We start from the raw sequence: 17,341 nt of genomic DNA, 5'->3' as shown, positions 1-17,341 counted from the left end.
TAAGGAAAAGCATCTATTTTATAATTATCTGCATCCATGAAAAAGGCACGTGAAGTGTTTTGGGGAAAAGCAGAGGAGAAAACTGGTCTTCACTTTCCTCTGCCAGACTGAAAGAAGAAATAAAAGGTTTACAAAGGGCTGAATTAACAAAACGAAGCTGAGAAAGGGGATACCACCTCTTCCACCTGATGTTAATAGCTATCACCAGAACTCCGTGGCTGAGCCGGTGTTTCCACAGCCATTCGTCAAGAGCACAGAAAGGGCAATCTCTCCCCCCGGCCATTTTTATGAAAAATATGCTGAAAACTCCCAACAGGCAAACCTCATTTTTCAGTAAACAGAATTGTAACCCTTACGACAGATTTTCCGCAGCTGGCTTTTAAGCTCACAAGTACAAATTTGCAGGTACCACCTTTAGATGACAGAACATAACCACCTTGCTGCATGTGGCTGCACACAGCTACCAAGGGGCAGGTTTTTGATCCAGGCCTAACAAACGTACGCACCCAACAGCAAATCAACCCCCGGCCAATGAAAAACAAATACACAGAGTGTCCATACTTTGGGGATAACTGTTTAGAGAAATGGCCCCTCTGTCATCTGTCTTGACAAACACACTTTGCATGTACAACTGCAGGCATGAGGCAAGTCAGCTGTGAGATGTATGCCTCATTTGTTTGGAGAGCTGGCTTTGCGCTTTGTTGTTTAGCCTGCAGAAATCAGAGGATATACTAATATCCTTGAAAACTTAGGTTGGCTTCTCACAAAACAATGAAAACATGCCTATTTTTTTCCTCTATTCATACTCGTTTCTGACTATTGATTTCTACTTGCCCTTTGTTTCTCTGATTCTTGGCCAGCTCAACTCGCAAACTATTACCCCCGAGGCTCAAGCCTTTCAAAGAGGATACAGCACTCTCTGCGGTTGCTTTATCCTTGTAATCGAGAAAAGCCCTGTGCTGCGCTCCTTGCCAATTCAGTCGTAAAGGAGTTGCACGGAATTCCCTTAAAGCACATTTCAGCTCGCTCACTCTTACGCTGGGAGGTATGTTCCCCACATACACAGTAGTAATCGTGCCAGATCCCTCTAATCTGGGACTTAAAGAATCACTTTCAACATAATGCTGTCCTATTTGAGCCGAGCCCATTGCAGCCTGCGGTCTTGTATTTTCAGCCATCGCCTTCTCGTTTAACGCTGCTGGTGTGTTGGCATTTGCCAAGTCTGAACGTTCATCTTGGAGGGTAACATCCTTGCCAGCCTGCTTCTCTCTGTATCGAAGACTCTTTAGGATGGGGATTTTTTCCAGCATTTCATAGCTGACCTAAAAAGGAGGAAGACAGATACAATTATGAGATTTCTCTCCTTCCAGAAGGAGAAGACCATCAGGACCCATTCGCGCCATAAAAAGAGAGGAACCTTATTATATTGCTACCATTCAGAGTGCCAGAGCATTCAAAATGTTACTAATTGTTGGCCTGATTCTGAAGTCGCTCCCTAAATACACACTGCAGGACAAAAATAAACATTAGTTACCCTTTAAGCAAGCAGCATAATGTAGATCCAGCAGGAAAATCAAAATGAAACTCAGAACTATTCGATTTTGACATTTATTTATCAGGGTGCTTTCAGATTCACGTTCTCATTGTTATCCCTTAATATTTGCTTTGACTGAGGGCCTGTGCTCCTGCTCTGGCAGACTCTTACACGCCTACAATTCATCAGACCATCAGGCACTTTCATTCTGCAGACCTCCTTGTGCTCTTTTCCCCCAAAACAGGATACCCCATAGGCTGGGTCATACAATGGGGAGGGACGATGGTGTTAAGTTTGCAGCTGGGGAGCGTGCCTTGTAGCGGGGCTCCTATGAGTGTGGGCCCAGCCGGAGGCACGTTCTCTGGTTGTGGGACATCACCACAGCCTCCCTCTTGTCATCCGACCTCACACACCACCCGCAGCTACTCATCAGATCCCACACCAGTCCGCTGGGTTGGATCACGAAACGGAAGAGTGCCCGGACACTATACTTCAAAACTGTGAACCCTCCAGCCCTCCATCCATCCCCAGTTCATAAGCAGCTTTTCTGGAAGGGCTCTTCCCCTCAACAGCTGAACCCTATCCATCTCAGGCATGAGATGCCCCAGGCTGCACTCAGTGACTGGCAGGAAACACAGTGGTTCCCTAGCTAATGTGGTCTGGCTCTTGGCTTGCAGACTGCAGTTGGAAGGAGGAATAATTCGTACTTGGCTGCTGGACAAGCAGAACATCCATCAATACAAGATCCAATTCTTAAATTTAGGGAGCAAAACAGAGCCTAGGGAAGCAATGCCTGAGCTAGCAGAGACCCAAGCTAGTAGCCCACACAGTGCGAGCAAGCCACTCTAGCAGGCTACTGCACCCAAGCTTATGAGCCACCACTACTCAGCAGGCTGTACTGGACTAGCACCAGCATACCCTGGCTAGCATATGCCTGCAGATCTCCCAGCTCAGACCTCTCTCATCTCAGAGCCCCTGAATTCCTGGTTCTACAATTATAGTCAGAGTGAGTTTGGATCTGGCTGCACCACATAACATCTAAAATTTACAGATCTCCAGGGAGAGTAGCCCAGCTCTGAAGTGACTCGAGTGAAACTGAAGACAGGGTGGGGGCAATGTTAGGTTCAGGCAACAGGAAAGCCAGTCAACAAAAGGCTCTTCAACGTTCCCAGGGCTCCTCTTCTGAGGAGCAAACAAGCAAGTTTTATTTCAGGCTGAAACTAAATAAAAATCTAATTTACGTAAAGCCTGTCCTAGCTCTACCTTGTTAATATAATATCAAACAGCAGAATAGGACTAACCAGTATGGGCAGAGGCCACCTCCATTCTGCCACGCTGCAGATGCAGAGTCAAGGTGTTTGGGATCGGGCCCTTTAAACGAGCGAACGTTATGACTGAGAACAATTTCTGAACAAATCTGGCAGCTAGTACAGGGGAGCAAGGACTTCCTCTGGGGCTCTGGGAGGCTCCGCACTCTGAAAGGTACATGCCATTTTCAGATTTTGAAGAGTTATTGCTCTGTGGATTCTTGGACTGGTTTCTTTTTCTCAGCCAAGAATTCAGACTGCTGTGTTTGACAGCAAACTCCCCTTCCCTGGGTGATACAACATCAAACCAATGGCTGAAGCCATCTTACTTTGTTTTTACTGGCCAACAATTAGGAACATTTGTTGTCCTCTGTCAAATTTCTATGTGAAATGTAAGCTCTATGCTAATTAAACCAAACAGGAAAAGCATTTTTCTATTCTCATGCAGCTAATCATTCCTGAGCCCAAAGCACAACCTCAACCTATTACCAAGTGTATGTACAGTTCCTTTCACCCTGAAATTAAACTCAGTTCCCAAGGCACGGACTGGGTGTTGAGTTAGAAAGACCAATGCTAGCAAGGGCAAACCCTCACCACTTTGTAGATAAAGGGAATCAAAGAGATGGGCAATGACAGGATGATCTCTGGAACTCCCAGTCTTTCAAGGACAGATCGAGGAGAGGAGTTCAATAATCCAAGGGCCAGCACACTCTCTAAGACTTCAGCTGGCCAGGCTTCAACACGGCCTCTCCTCTCACTAGAGGGACCAGTGGTTTTTGGCATTTGACTGGAGCTCCTTGAGCTACCGTTTCAGGCTCCCTGCAAACTCAGGAAGATGCAGTTACAACAGCATATAACGTCTTCGTAAGGGGCATGAACTAGTTTTCTACAAAAGCTGAAGCTCTGCTCATCAAACACCACCCCACGAGGCGAACCTATCGTTACCTTAAATTCCGCCCTCTGTAGAGATAACAAAAGCAGTTGATTTGGCACTCAGATTTGTTTGTAATAGAAAACATTCTGTAAAAAAAAAAAACTACATTAGATAAGTTCTGACATTATCAAGTGACATCCTTCTGCCACAAAAGACAGACAGTGGATTTACCTTAAGGGCTGTTTTCCCTGGGGTCTAGGAGAATCTTTCAGCTGGGCCAAAGGTTTCAAATCCTTCCCTATTTTTCCCCACTTTTATGTCAAGGAAAGGCAGAAACTCAGTTTGGGATTTCAGTTTCAATTCAACAAAACAACTCACTACATTTTTTGGGGTGCAGGGGGTAAGAGCCAAAAGGGCAACGGGGGCAGTGGGCGGCAGAGCAGAGGAAAAAGCTTGCTCTGCTCTGTTGCAAAATAGCAAACAAAAGAACTCTGTGGTAGTACAATGTGTTGCTAATTACGATCATGCAAAGAGTTTCTTTTGTCTTGTGAGCTGTGGAGGATTGCAATGATTTATTTCCACGTGGAGAGAGGCCAAAGATATTCCTCCTCTCTTTCAAACAAGCTGCACGTTTCTTGGTCCTGTGCCGGCTGGTCACTCCTTCCTAGCCTTGCCTACCGCTTTAGGCTAAGCCAGGACGCAGGGGACCTGGGTTCTACCCCAGGTCTGGGTGATCCAGTTATGCAGACCTGGGCACACCCAGTGGCGGAAGCTTCTTCCCTTGCTCCCCCCATCCCTATAAAGTCAAGGCCAAACCATTTATTGATGTTTGTAAACTTTGTATTGAGTGTTGGGATTTAGCTAAACGATTGGCTTTGGCAGTGAAGCCAGCTGAAGAAGTTTCCTATTATCCCCTGACCACCAATTCCCAGGCCAGTTCCATACTTCAGCCCTCTGGGGTTGGCCAACAGAAGTGCTTGTGAGTCTGCGCTATAAACTCAGTAACTGAAGTGATTCAGGTTAAAAATAACTCCACCAAAGGCAATTAATCATTTAACAATCCTGCCTACTCCCTGCCATAGCTGGGAGAGCCTTGGGGAAAGAGGACAGCAGGGTAGATGAATTCTTCTGGCACACAATGACCGGGCTATGGGAAAGGAGCTGAGAAGGGAAATGTGGCCCCTTTTCTGACAGAAACCTGAAGAAAACAGAGTTTTGGATGCCGACTGCCAATACAAATCTCCCAACACTTAACCCTGAGCATCCACCCTTACGACACCTGGTTCGGTCCCAAAACAACGTAGTGGCAGATGGACTTCGGCAAGGTCTCTGCTGGAACATCAGGGCTCTCTTCAACCTCTGTTATTCCAGGACAGTGAGTGTAGCCACTTTCAATATTTTGCTGGGGAAAATGAAAGATGTGTTTGTCCTCTGACAGAATGAGTAATGCTGACCCCTGATATAGCGCAGGCCAAGCCAAACACCACTTTGATTTCCCTGGCAGCACAGGCGGTGCAGTTCTGATGTACAGCAGACGAGGGAAGGACAGCTATAGATTGGAGAGCATGCTAGGTCTGCTATTTAATTCTGCTTCACACAGCTACCCATCTGCACACACCAACTGATATAAGAACACAGATGCTGCTGCTGCCCTGCCCTGCCGTGGAAGGCTGCGAACAAGACCAAACAATCTTTAGCACAGCAGATCCACCAGCCCTTCCAAGTATTGAGGTGTTTGAAAGATTCATCCTTGTCCACCCTGAGGGGTGTCTGACCCTCGAGTCCTCATAAAGGCCTCCAGGACGGAGCCCACTTCTCATGTTGTCTCCTTAATCGGTTGCTTGTTTCAAGGAGCACTGTGCTCACGGGGGTTTAAAGCACTGACAAAGCCAAGACAGCTAGGACGGGCCAGCACAGTTGAACATTTTATCATTCATTTGCACAAAATGTCCAAATATGTGCACGCAATCCGAGGGCATATTTCTGGGAGCTGGCAGCCCGTGAAGTCTGCTAGTGTCCCTCAGGAGAAACTTATGCAACCCACATTTGGAATCTATCAGCAAAAACTGATTCCATGGACTCTGCAGCAAGGGGCAGATTTGCAAAGGTGTTGAGATGTTTAACCATGCGTGGAGGCATGCCCTGCTCACCTTATTCCTCCAAAAAAAACCAAAATAAACCACACCTCGGCTAAACTGACAGCCATTTTCTTCTGACAGCAACACTGTATGCCTGCTGAAGGTTTTGCCAGCTTCAGTGTGTGAATTTTTTGAGCTTTAAAACAACATCATTTTACTTTCCAAATATTCTATCACAGCCCCGAATCAATAGCTGTTTGTTGTCAGGTAGTTTCCATCTCTGCCACTGCGTGCTAAACTCTCTCAACGTTAGACCCAGGGATTCCCCCCAGTTCATTTCATCTTGGGAAAAATCTTTCCTACTTCTATAAAATTCTCAGCAAAAGAATGATTAAAGAAACAGAAGGAAATGCTTGCTAGAATCTAGTGATTTTTCCACCAACTACTCTCATTTGCCTCTTCATGACCCCAAATATTTTAATTGGTCTGTACAGTTTCAATTTAAAATAAGCACAGCACAAATAATTCCATAATTGTGACAAATATAATAATGTCACAGATAAAGATCACAGCTACCCATACAAAATACTAAATGAGAAAGTAAGTCGCTTCATGAATTTAGACTTCCCAGAAACAATGGGTTAGATTTTCAAGACAGATGAAGCCAAATAATTCTCCACTGGCATCCAAATAAAGTTTTCCAGAGTGCTCAGCTCTTAGCAGCTCTTGCTGTCCTCCAAGAGCACATACCGATTTCTCAAAGCCCTGAACTCAGATGCAGAAAACGTACCCATATACACACTCCTGTACTGCCTTCGTATTTGGAAGCGTTTCTGCAGTGCCTAGCACTGATATTGATAACGCTTCTTTGGTATTAATAATATTGTAGCTCTTATACTTCCTTGGAAGTCTTTAAATCAGCACTTCTGTGACAAAAATCATAGCAAGTCAGTCACATGTTCCTGTTTGGAAAAACATACTACCTCGACAGCAAGAAATAGCTCAGCTGGAAATTCTGCATTGGAAAGAACTGAAAGGAGGCAACTGAGGGCAAGCCATGCCAATTACCTCAATAAGTGAATCGTTTACTCACGGAGGAACACCTATTTACCCCATCCCCATACCTGACACACTTCTTCCTTCCTACATAGCACACAACAAACAAAAACACTCCAGGAAAATGCAGTATCCCTGTGAGCACAGAAATCTAGCCTGGAGACATGCAGTTTGTTTGCTGCATAAGTACCTTCTTACCTCTTTCGAGCCGAAAACAGAGTGTATGTATTAATGGCTGTTTATCCGAACAGCTTCAGGAAAGCACGTCCTTTACAACAATGCTTAGCTGTAATCCCATGTTTGCAAACACCTATTAATTAAAGCTCTTAAACCATTGTCTTGGCTTGATCCAGCCATGTTGCTGAAGGATGAACTTTTCTGCAATGTATTTTACACATCACACATCTTAACAATGAAGTTAAGCTACTTTCTGTTGCCAAAACACCATATTTAGAAGTGGGTTATTTATTTACTCACTGCCTCTTGGTTCATTTAGTTTTGTTCGGAGGAACAGGAATGCACCAGTAAAGCCAGGATTTGAAGGAGAAAAGGTTGTAGAGAAAAGGATGAGAAAAGGATGTAGAAACAGCCAGGAAAAGTCAAAGGACAAACACTTAAATAGCCCCTATCAAATCCTGCATTTTTAACACCCTGTCCATTAACTAGACCTCCCACCTCCAAGACCCTCTGTGCAAGAGTTGCTCATACAGTTACCACCACAACCACAAACAAAACACACACAAGTGGTTCAGCTCCCTGTGAAAGAATAATGCTAATTTATTTCTTCTTCATATAGACACAACACTTTGTTCTTGTCCCAGAACACCAGAAATGTAATGATTATCCCTCCTCTGGCTAGTATTCTCCAATATTCTTCCCTAGTCAACATATGCTCTGAAGAACAGCCAAAAGCAGTTTTAGGTGTTAAATCAATACTCAAAGGCTCGATCGCGTAATGTGCTCTGTTCTCAGTGAAAGCTGTAGAAAATCAGCCAGAGGTGTATTTTTCAGACAACACCACTAATGTAGAGGTTAGTATAGAAAAAAAGTTTCACTGTCTCATGTAAACTGGCTAAAGTCAGCAAGCTTTAGATACAGCTCTACTAAGCATCTCCTCAAGCATTAGACACAAGCACAAAGGAGCTGTGGCAAATACCTCATTAGTTTATGAGGTGTATATTAGAACACTGATCTTGATTTTTTTTTTTCCCTCTAAAAAGCAAAGAAATGCAAAGGTAACATCGAATTTGACACGTGGCTTGGGAGTGACTGACTTTGCATGAGCGGCAAAAGTTTCACAAAAATTCAATGGCCCCTGCAACAGACTGCGTTCCCCAGACCTTTGAAAAATGTTGCTGCTAAAGGGAATCAGACAGGAAAAAAAAAAAAAAAAGAGCGTTAGCAAGGCCACTTACTGAGATTGAAGTCTGACGCTAAGACAGACAGAGTGTGATCAAAAGTATGTTGGCAAGATGGATGGAGCACAAGGGGTAGGCCTTCAAAACAATTACATTCAATAATATCCTAAAAAAATTACGATTCAAAAATAATTCAATGGAAAAAATGCACTAGTACAGACATAGCTTTTATTTATTTATTTATAACCTCAAATCCTCAACCACAGGCAGGGTAAAACACTCTCCCACCATAGAAATAAAAATAGTACTGGCTAGAATTGTTTGCTGTAGATACATTACCTTAACAAATTTAACTCTTTTTGTTGGTTGGCAAGTGCTTAACAAACAACTCTTGATTTCCCTAGAAGTATTCACTAATAATTCCTCAGTGGTTTCTGCAAGACACGGGTATACTATTCCTCATTTCAGTCTTCCTACTGTTACTCAATCATGCGGGATTGCGTCTGCTCCCTAACTGGATAATTTTAGGAATGAAAATCTAATGACAAAGAAAAAGTTTTCCCAGCATGAACTTCCAGTAAAACAATTCACTAAATACTTTTCTGAAACCATTTGTGAAGCTGCTAAAGTTTCTGACAATCTTGGGGAAGGGAAGCCAAACCCATAAAACAATATTTATCAATAATGATTAATGATTTAAAGCGGTATAAAGTCACTATTCCTCCACCTGAAAATGAGCTCCAGCCACAAATTCGTCTATCCTTTGAAAGTTAATCCCATACATCCACTACGTAAACAGCAATGTACCAGCCACTAGGTCACGCTTTCCTTTTCACGACCAGAGCAGCACATATTCCACTCATTTCGCACGGCCTAATGCCATAAAGTTCTCGCTATGGTACTGTCTCCAGAAAATGAACAGAGCCAATTTCAATGAGCCCTGAAGAATAAAACACAAAGTGCAGAAGCCCCTCATCTTACACAGACTATTATACCGCGAACGACTACAAGAAACGACGTCTATCTTAAAAATCCACAAACGATGTTTCCAGTGACTCTCACCCTACAATCCATTTGATACAGCAACCTCAGCTGCAATAACATATTTCTCCTCCTCGCCATTACCACTTTAAAAACGCTGAACACATATGCTGCTGTTTTGTTTCGTCTGACAAACACATTTGCTCCTTTTCCAAGTATTTCAAATACAACAAATATGTTTATATGTAAAAATGGGGGACTTATCAGCAGGATGGCAGCACCAGTAAGCCACCGTTAGCAGAGGTAACTTGCCTTATGCCATATTATTCCCTGAGGTTTCGGTCGTTTGCAATTAGTCTTGATAGTTCTTGTTGGAGTGAGTATGTAATCCACAGTTAAATCATGATCACCAAGAAGCTCTTCTGCTATGTCAACCACCTACCAGGAACAAGAGATTCGGTAAATAGTTAAAAACAAATTCACTAAAATTGCGCACCATTCCTGATGTCTCGCAACATACGAGAAATCTGTCGACGACAGCAGAAAACAAAGAAAAGATGCTACACCAACATCATTCCAAGTCTCTTCTTCAGACATACCATTCAGTATCACACAGTTCTGACTCGTCACTTGAGAGCCGACATTTTAACTTACCTGGCAGTCATGCACAATAGTAATTACAGGTGTATCCGCCTGCACTGCACCCATTGACACCATCATTGCATATTCCATGTCTGCATAACCTTCCCCTTTTCCAATTCTCCACCCTGAAACACGCAAAACCAAACAGTGATAATAAACACAAAAACGGCAGAGTGGAAAGGCAGGTAACTGTCAAAAGCATGCAATCAAACTAAGCAGTCTGCAACAGATAAACCAAGCACAGAGTTGTAACTCAGGAAAAATTCAGATCAGCATCTCTCACAGAACGCAACTTTCCTTGTAATCATCACTGAAATTAAAATAAAACATTAGTTTCAATGAACTCCTAAAGGATCCCAGGAGCCTCCCATTGGGGCAAATGGGCTAAATTTGGTTTAACAGAGAAATGGTTTATTTACCCATTGTAATTAGAACCCTCTACTCATGTCAAACATCAGTTAACTTCATGCGGGTAAAGAGGAGTCTAGGTCACACGCAAAGAGCATGTTATTTTAGGCAATGGATAAAGTCAGTGGCAAATTTTTCACCACAAGCAGGTCTTCAAAATACCAGAAAATTCAAAATCTGATCCCTAAATAGGTACTGAATCAGCAGCTGTAACATGTCCTTTCACACACCCTGCAAGAGCAGAGCAGATCCTCTGAACCCCTCTGATTTTTTTAAAAGCAAAAAAAAGAAAAAAAAAAAAGAAACCGCTTGCCTGAACAGTTCTACTGAAGGCCAAAACACTGGCCTGCATGCTCTAAACCACACTGCTGCCTGCCCACCAAGTCCTGGCGGCTTTGTTGTAAGCAGGCACTGACTCTTCCTGGTTGGATTGGGATCAGTGACTTGCCACACAGAAGAGACAGAACTCAAGACCGTAATTCAGTTCCAAAGACATGTTTGGGTCTGTGAGAACGAACACGTAGCGTAGCCTACTGACATTGTGAATTGCGACTTAAGACCCTCCTCCTGAAAAGCTTACAATGCTTTATCTTACCTTTTTCAGAGACAGCCACTGATCCTACAACAACCAAGTCCACTCGTGCTTTCCCATCAAGACCTACGGGCACACTGTATTCTTTTATACCCTGCAAGAAAAACAGAATTTTTGATTCGCAGAGTGTGGAGTCTTCCAACCAGTGATGCAGAAATCCAGAATATTTTGATAAATCCAAGTAACTCCCCACGTTTCAGTGTTTCTTCCATGTATAGCCAAGCTGTACATGTCTGGAAAGCTATCCTCTAGGGAATCCTAGAATACATTCCCTGCTGCAGTGACAAGAATTTTGGCACACTTCAAGGAGAGCGAAGGGAGGTGAGCACTTTTCTAAGCAAGGTTACTTATTTAGGATCAAAACCTCATATTCTGAAACCCTTTATTGGACGTCCATTTCTAAAAATGAGGGCAAATGACACTTCTTACCCTACTACTACTAACTTAAAGTCATAATATGTAAATTCATGCCCATGAGGAGTATCAGAGCACTACGAATTCTTAAATTAATTCTCACAGAGTTAATTTAGACACAGACAGCTACAGCATAAAGATGTTAAGCTGCTTGTCTGAAATCACACAAAATGCTTTACTGAAGCACAACCAGGTACATAAGCTGGATCACTCTCCATTTCACACGGCATCCACTGCACTGCCAGTTTCTCCACACCTGTATCTTTAAAAGCACCTTCCAGAACTGCCTACCTGTTCCCCGAGACTACATTCCTCAACACTTTGCTGCGTGATCATCACTCAGGATGTGCCACTGCAAAGCTAAGCTATCTTCACCGTAACCTTCTATCTAAGATACTAATGAACACAAAAACCCACTGTTCCTGACAAGTGGAAAGAAAAACCTTACGTAGCCCTTTTTTTTCTTTCCCTCTCTCCCCCCTCATTCCCACCCACCCCTCTTCAGGCTCCTCTCTAAAGAACATATCCTAACAAAATTCTGTACAGAGCTGCAGAAATTAAAAACAGTATTTACTTGGGCTTTCAAACATCAGAGGTTTAAAACTTTTAGAAAGACACCTTTTGATTCCTTCACTCTTAATACATATGTACAGCGTAATGTAAATCCTCCTCACGCCAGTTCAACTTTGTGCTAAGTTAATCCTCACAATAAAAGGCCAAATACTTTCCGTGTAGAGCACAAAACCAAAAAGGCCAGTAATTTGTGGCTGACTATCAGTAAAAATGCTCATTATCCACTTCACAGCAGTGTGGTAAGAATTGTTTGCACAGTGCTTTGTAAATATAAACTGCTAATAGCATTTATTCATTAGTATGCGTGGTTGGGGGAAAAACCAGACACATGGTGGTAAGATCACAGATCAGATATAAGGCCTGAAGCAGGTCAAGAGAAAGGTCTCTTTCAAAAGTGCTCTTCAAGCCTGAAAAGCTTAATTAGTTAATGACTTTCATAGAAATTCCAACAAAGAAAGTCGCTACTAATTACCACCCATTTACAACCCTCAGTTGTATACAGGATTACTGTAGAACTTTATTGCCTTCAGCAGGAGATAAAGAACGAAATAACACCAATATAGCTGGCCTATTCATTGTGCACAAGTTACGTTTTCATATCAAATAAAGATGCGGAGAAAATAACGCAGGTTTCTCTGCCAAAGGACTTTAGCTGTACAGTATGATATTTTAACACCAGAGGGCAGCAACATACCACATTTCAAAAGAAAATCGTTAACACATTTTTGTACCTCGGTTGATGCAAATGACAGAATTAATGTTTCTTTAGACTTTTGATTCTGAAAGAACTGATCTTTCCTAGTTAGTAAAACCTAGTATTTTATTGACCAGATTATGCAAAAATTGTAAACGCTAAAATATTCCTTACAGGATTCACTAGCTCAAACTGCAGAATACAGGAGTACTACGTATTAGAAACGTAAAGATCTAAGTCACCTATGAAAGTTGCTCATAATGTTCCAAAAAGCATTCACAAAATATCAATACCTTTCTGCTAATAAAATATAGCGAAAAGACTAAATTTACTCATGATTTACGTACCAACAAAAAAAAATATTAATGGTGGATGTGTACACAAAACAAGGAATAACATACTAGTAGAAGAGTGTTTCAGGTAGCATCTGGTTTTCCAACCTCTAGCTGGACTACCATAACACAACACTCTTCTACAAGTTAATTCAGACCTCTCCCATTTGTCATTCTTACTCGAGACGTAGCACATATTCGCAGGATCTCCTTAGTTGCACCTGAAGGTGGAACGATCTTATTGAACAGCCCAGTTCTCAGACGCGGTGTTGGAACCAACAAAGTCTTCCTTGCCTGTGTAACAGAAGAAGTTATCACATTAAAAAGAGGTGGGTTCATTTTACACTAAAGAAATATTTTTACTGTCCCATAGGCCTCCGTGTGGTCAGTCATCTTATTTGCTATAGAGTAGTCAGCACTGTTGATTGTGTAGCGCTTGTGGGTGAATCGCCTCCAGTACAGCAAAATTCCAGACAAAATTTTATTTAAGAAATAGCTGGCAAGACATACCTATTGGTCTAAAGTGCATGTCCACAAATGAGCTGCACACATAAGCTAGTGACCACGCGTAGGTCTGAGGGAAGCCTGTCACACATTCATCTTGTGATAAACGTAAGGCAGGTTGAGGCAAAGCTACAGGTTTCGGGGAATAAGTATACAATGACAGTGAAACAGCTATGGCTCCGCAGAGACATATTAATTTCCCCAAACCCTACCTGCACCTTCACCGTTTGCCAAAAAGGCAAAGACATCCTTACATGAGCAACCTCAAAAGGCTTAGGAATAGTAAAGCTCCTGCCGGAGAAATGGCGTTGACCACGAGATGCTGCCAAGCACCACGCTGCTGTCCCACTCTCCTCCTCAGGGGTGCGAAGGTGCCGTTACCTGCAGTGCAGCTAGCCGAACACCTTCCAGAGGTTTGTCAGGATCCACTTTAATCTCGTGTGCTCTGTTGAACACATCCAGCTCTTTAATAGAGCAGCAAGCCTGGTGAGACCCCTGCATGAAGAAAGGAACCAAAAGAGAAGGGAATACGTTCACTTACTTCCAGCGTTAGAAAGCGAGCGTTCTTCTGGGGAGCATCAGGGTTTATTTTTACAGTATTGGCAGCTTTGAACTCCTGTAAACCCAGAAGCCTTGTCGCAGCATGGGAGGCCCCCTGTTTTCATAAGATATCAGTGCATCACCAAGGAGTCCACAGCAGAGATAGGAAATTTAGTGTCTTTCATCCTACAGAGGGGCTGATTTCCCCAGATTTTAAATATGAGGAACAAACTGCTAATTTTGTGACGTTTTCTACGGGAAATTCTCACATACTAACAGATGCTGAGCGCTCGACCAACATCTTGCAGGCCTCAGAAAAAGAGGGGATCCAAGTACACTCACTTTGCCTTATTTCACCTTCACTCACAGCTGACTCAAAGCTGGAGACCAACGTCCCCTTTTAATCAACAAATACAAACAGACTGATTTAAACACAAGCCATAGTCAGGGACTCTTTTAGATGAAGACTTTCTGGACAAGGCTCTCTCTTTAGAGAGACTATAATGAACGCGGAAGATTCACTTCTTAACTGAGTATGGTGCTTAAGCTTAGCAGAGCACACACTCCCCTTGTAATTTCATCTCTGATATCCCCTTGCTTAAGGGCGTGATAAAGCCTCAGGCTTCCTCCACCTGCTTCAGTGCCAAACGAAGGCAGAATGTTTCTGCCAATCCCTTGAACAAAAGCAGAGCCAATGCCCTAACGCTGCTCATGGGCTGAAACACCCAATACATCCCCACAACGCTATTTTGGTCATCATTACTTCAGCATATAGCAGATATGTGGCTGCACACCTTCAGCTTGGATTAAAACAGGTAAAGTGGTGGCCCGAGTAACTGAATACTTGAAAGTCCTCTGATTTCTTCGTCCAACCCACCAAACTAGGGACGCAATGAAGCCAGGGCAGGAGGAAGGGTTCTCCCACCACTGCCCAGCAACAGCTTGGCCACCATTGGCACTTTGGCAGCATGCTGTATGCTCCTAGGCTAAGCCCTACAAGCCGGGCGACCTCAGCTTTCCAACACGACAGACCTGCTGAAGATCCTGGGGAGCAAAATCCAGTTCCAAATGCCTATTTCTTCACCCACAAATATATTTATCTCCTTCACAAAGTGTTTTGGTATCTGCTGATTAAAACGCAGCACAGTCAGGTGGAGATACCTGTGTTTCTTTACCCGCTATAAATTATACATGCGTGCTGTTTGCGTGCTGGGGTTTCTCAGAGCTCTGCCACCCTCTGCCGTCGCTCACCAACCCCACAGCCTGCAGAAACGTGCGGTTCACAGCCGCCTGTTCGAGGGCTGCAGCCACAGGCCGGGAGCAGGCAGGGGAGCTGGGGCCGGGGGGGGGGCTCCGGAGCCCCGCGGGGCCCGAGGCTGTGGGGGATGAGGAAGGAAGCGGCCCAGCCCCGCAGCCGGGTCGCCGTACCTTGAAGTTGGGGATGCGGCGGTGCACCGGCCGCGGGAAATCGGCCAGGCCGCTGGCCTCCAGGTGGTCCCACACCTTCTCCCGGACGTCCCGCTTGGAGGCACCTGGAGGAGGGCAGAGCTGAGGAGGGCAAGGGCGGGCGCCTCACGGGGGAGCGCTGCGACCGCCGCCAGGCCACCGCCGCCATCCCCTCCCTCCCTCCCTCCCTCAGCCCAACGATCGCCCCCAACGGCCGTGCTCGCGCCCCCGTGACGTCGCCCCCGCCCCGCCCCGCCGCTGACCTGCGCGCAGCCGCACGCCCCCCTCCATGGCGGCACCACCGGCGGCCGGGAGAGGAGGAGCCTCCGCCTTAGCCCCGCCCCTCCCGCGGGCGTCTACGGCGGCGCGGAGGGGCCAAACAGCCTCGAAGGCGAAGCGGGGGAAGAGCGGGGATGGCGGGAGGGGATGGCGGGAGGCGATGGCGGCGGCCGTGGGGCTGTGCGGGCCGTGGAAGGGCCGTGGAGAGACCCCCGGGGACGGAGGAAGCCCGCCCCCCCGCTGGGCATCCCGCGTTGTGCAGCGCAAAGGCCGCGAGGGAACCTGGGCCTAACGGAGGGTCCTGCCCTCAGGGGCCCGGGCCTGCTGTGAGGGCCCGGGGCGGGCGGGAGCGGCGTGTGCTGAGGGAAAGCGCTGCTCCCCACGACGTGTGTGCCTGTGGCAGCCTGGGCTGCCTTCTCCGAGCCGGCAGGCAGCTGCCAGGCTGTGAAACGGTGGCCTGCCGCAGAGGGCTGCCAGGCGGCTGCTGGCCTGGGCTCAGGGCAAGCCACGGCAGGGGCCGCGCACCCCGAAATCTGCAACCGCGTCGCCGGTCTTCTAAGTTAAACACAGAAACCGTCCCGTTAACAGTGTGAGGGGGCCCCCCAAGGTTATAGAAATAGCGTGGTCTTTCAATCACGTGCTATAGCTGGGGGGAAAGCACCCCGCTTTTCATAAAATAAACTTCCCAAATCAATTATTTGTCCATTCAAAAGCGGCCGCTCGTGAATAAAGCGATATCCAGCCCCTACGTGAGCTTCCAAGTCTGCCAGCTTTCAGAAAGCACACTTCTTGCTTGCGCTTAATAGGATAGTAAGTGGTTTGTTTGCATGATTTATTATTTAGAGAATTAATGTATTTGACAATCACCCCGAGAAGAGGAAGGTCGTTGAGAATCCCGACATTCCTGAGCGGAGTGGGATGGAAGGGTCATGGGAACAAAGAAACGGAGGTTTATTTTCAAGTGTGTCGGGGAAGGGGGGGAAATACGCTTTTGAATTTGGTTTCTAATCTGCTTGGCTTGGATGCTACCGATACACATCCACCATCAGAGCTGACTGTTGCTCTGCCAACCAAAAAGCGGAACAAATTCGGATGCTCTCCTCTGAATAGTTGCAGATGTGGCTGGGCAGATGCAAACGTATTTTCTCTCTGTGGCTGCTGTTGATTGCTGAACTGTTCTTTTCACAGTGCGAATCAAAGGCCGGGACTCCGCTGGGTTCAGGAGTCTTTCCCCCTCCAACGATGTGTGCTTTTTCGAACTCAGATTAATATCAACATATTGGGCTAAGCACTGCGGAGCAGCTGCGGTGAGCCTGAGGCTTCGCCTTTCCACCAAAGTCCCTCGTAAGCATTCAAAGAAAGTACTTAGAGCCCTGGTTCTGCAATGGGGTGCGTTTAGGAAGAGCCTTTTCACTACCTCCGAGTGCTGCTGGAGCCAGTGGGAATCCGTCCAGGCATAATAGACCACCCATGTGGAGCTGGGCCTAAATGTTTGAAGCTCATTCCTCCACTTCCTACTCACGGAAAACTCTCAGCGACTTTGATATCTCTGCGGGGAGTTCAGGATCGGGCCTTCGGTGAGCAATTTACAACCTCCTGGTAATTCAGCATTGCGATTTGCTCTCCCGGGTTGCGAGTGCCAGCGCTGTCCGTCTGTCCGCCGTCACCCAAAATCGCCACGCTGCAGCTCGTGGGACTTGTTTCCGCTCCAACACGCTCCCTTCCTCCT

The 17,341-nt window shown here is 45.5% G+C and overlaps 1 protein-coding gene across 2 annotated transcripts; it reads right to left on the bottom strand.

Moving 5' to 3' along the window:
* Window positions 1-15,657, bottom strand: MTHFSD (methenyltetrahydrofolate synthetase domain containing). Of its 2 annotated transcripts, none has more exons than XM_087740649.1 (8): window positions 15,597-15,657; window positions 15,316-15,419; window positions 13,889-14,002; window positions 13,024-13,137; window positions 10,834-10,924; window positions 9,843-9,955; window positions 9,501-9,626; window positions 1-1,322 (listed from the first exon to the last, which is right to left on the bottom strand). In XM_087740649.1, exons 1-8 carry the CDS (start codon window positions 15,622-15,624, stop codon window positions 801-803), a joined length of 1,212 nt encoding a protein of 403 aa, XP_087596775.1. In that variant the 5' UTR covers window positions 15,625-15,657; the 3' UTR covers window positions 1-800. The 2 variants fall into 2 exon arrangements, with proteins under 2 accessions (XP_087596775.1, XP_087596774.1); XM_087740648.1 differs by lacking the exon at window positions 13,889-14,002 and adding an exon at window positions 13,729-13,842.
* Between the last annotated feature and the right edge of the window lie 1,684 nt (window positions 15,658-17,341).

This window comes from Nipponia nippon, unplaced genomic scaffold, assembly GCF_047370975.1.
Source record: "Nipponia nippon isolate SJK-2023a ecotype South Korea unplaced genomic scaffold, ASM4737097v1 scaffold_7, whole genome shotgun sequence".
NCBI lineage: Eukaryota > Metazoa > Chordata > Aves > Pelecaniformes > Threskiornithidae > Nipponia > Nipponia nippon.
The sequence above is the reverse complement of the archived record's forward strand: the minus strand, read 5'-3'. Positions and strand labels throughout refer to the sequence as shown.

Bases quoted from the DNA above. Each gene is read 5' to 3' on its own strand.
- MTHFSD (XM_087740649.1), bottom strand. From the start codon at position 15,624: ATGGAGGGGGGCGTGCGGCTGCGCGCAG. The intron at 10,925-13,023 runs GTAAGAATGACA...TTTTTCTTGCAG, and splicing joins GAATATGTGCTACGTCTCGA to GGTATAAAAGAATACAGTGT. The intron at 9,627-9,842 runs GTAAGTTAAAAT...TGTTCCTGGTAG, and splicing joins CTATTGTGCATGACTGCCAG to GTGGTTGACATAGCAGAAGA.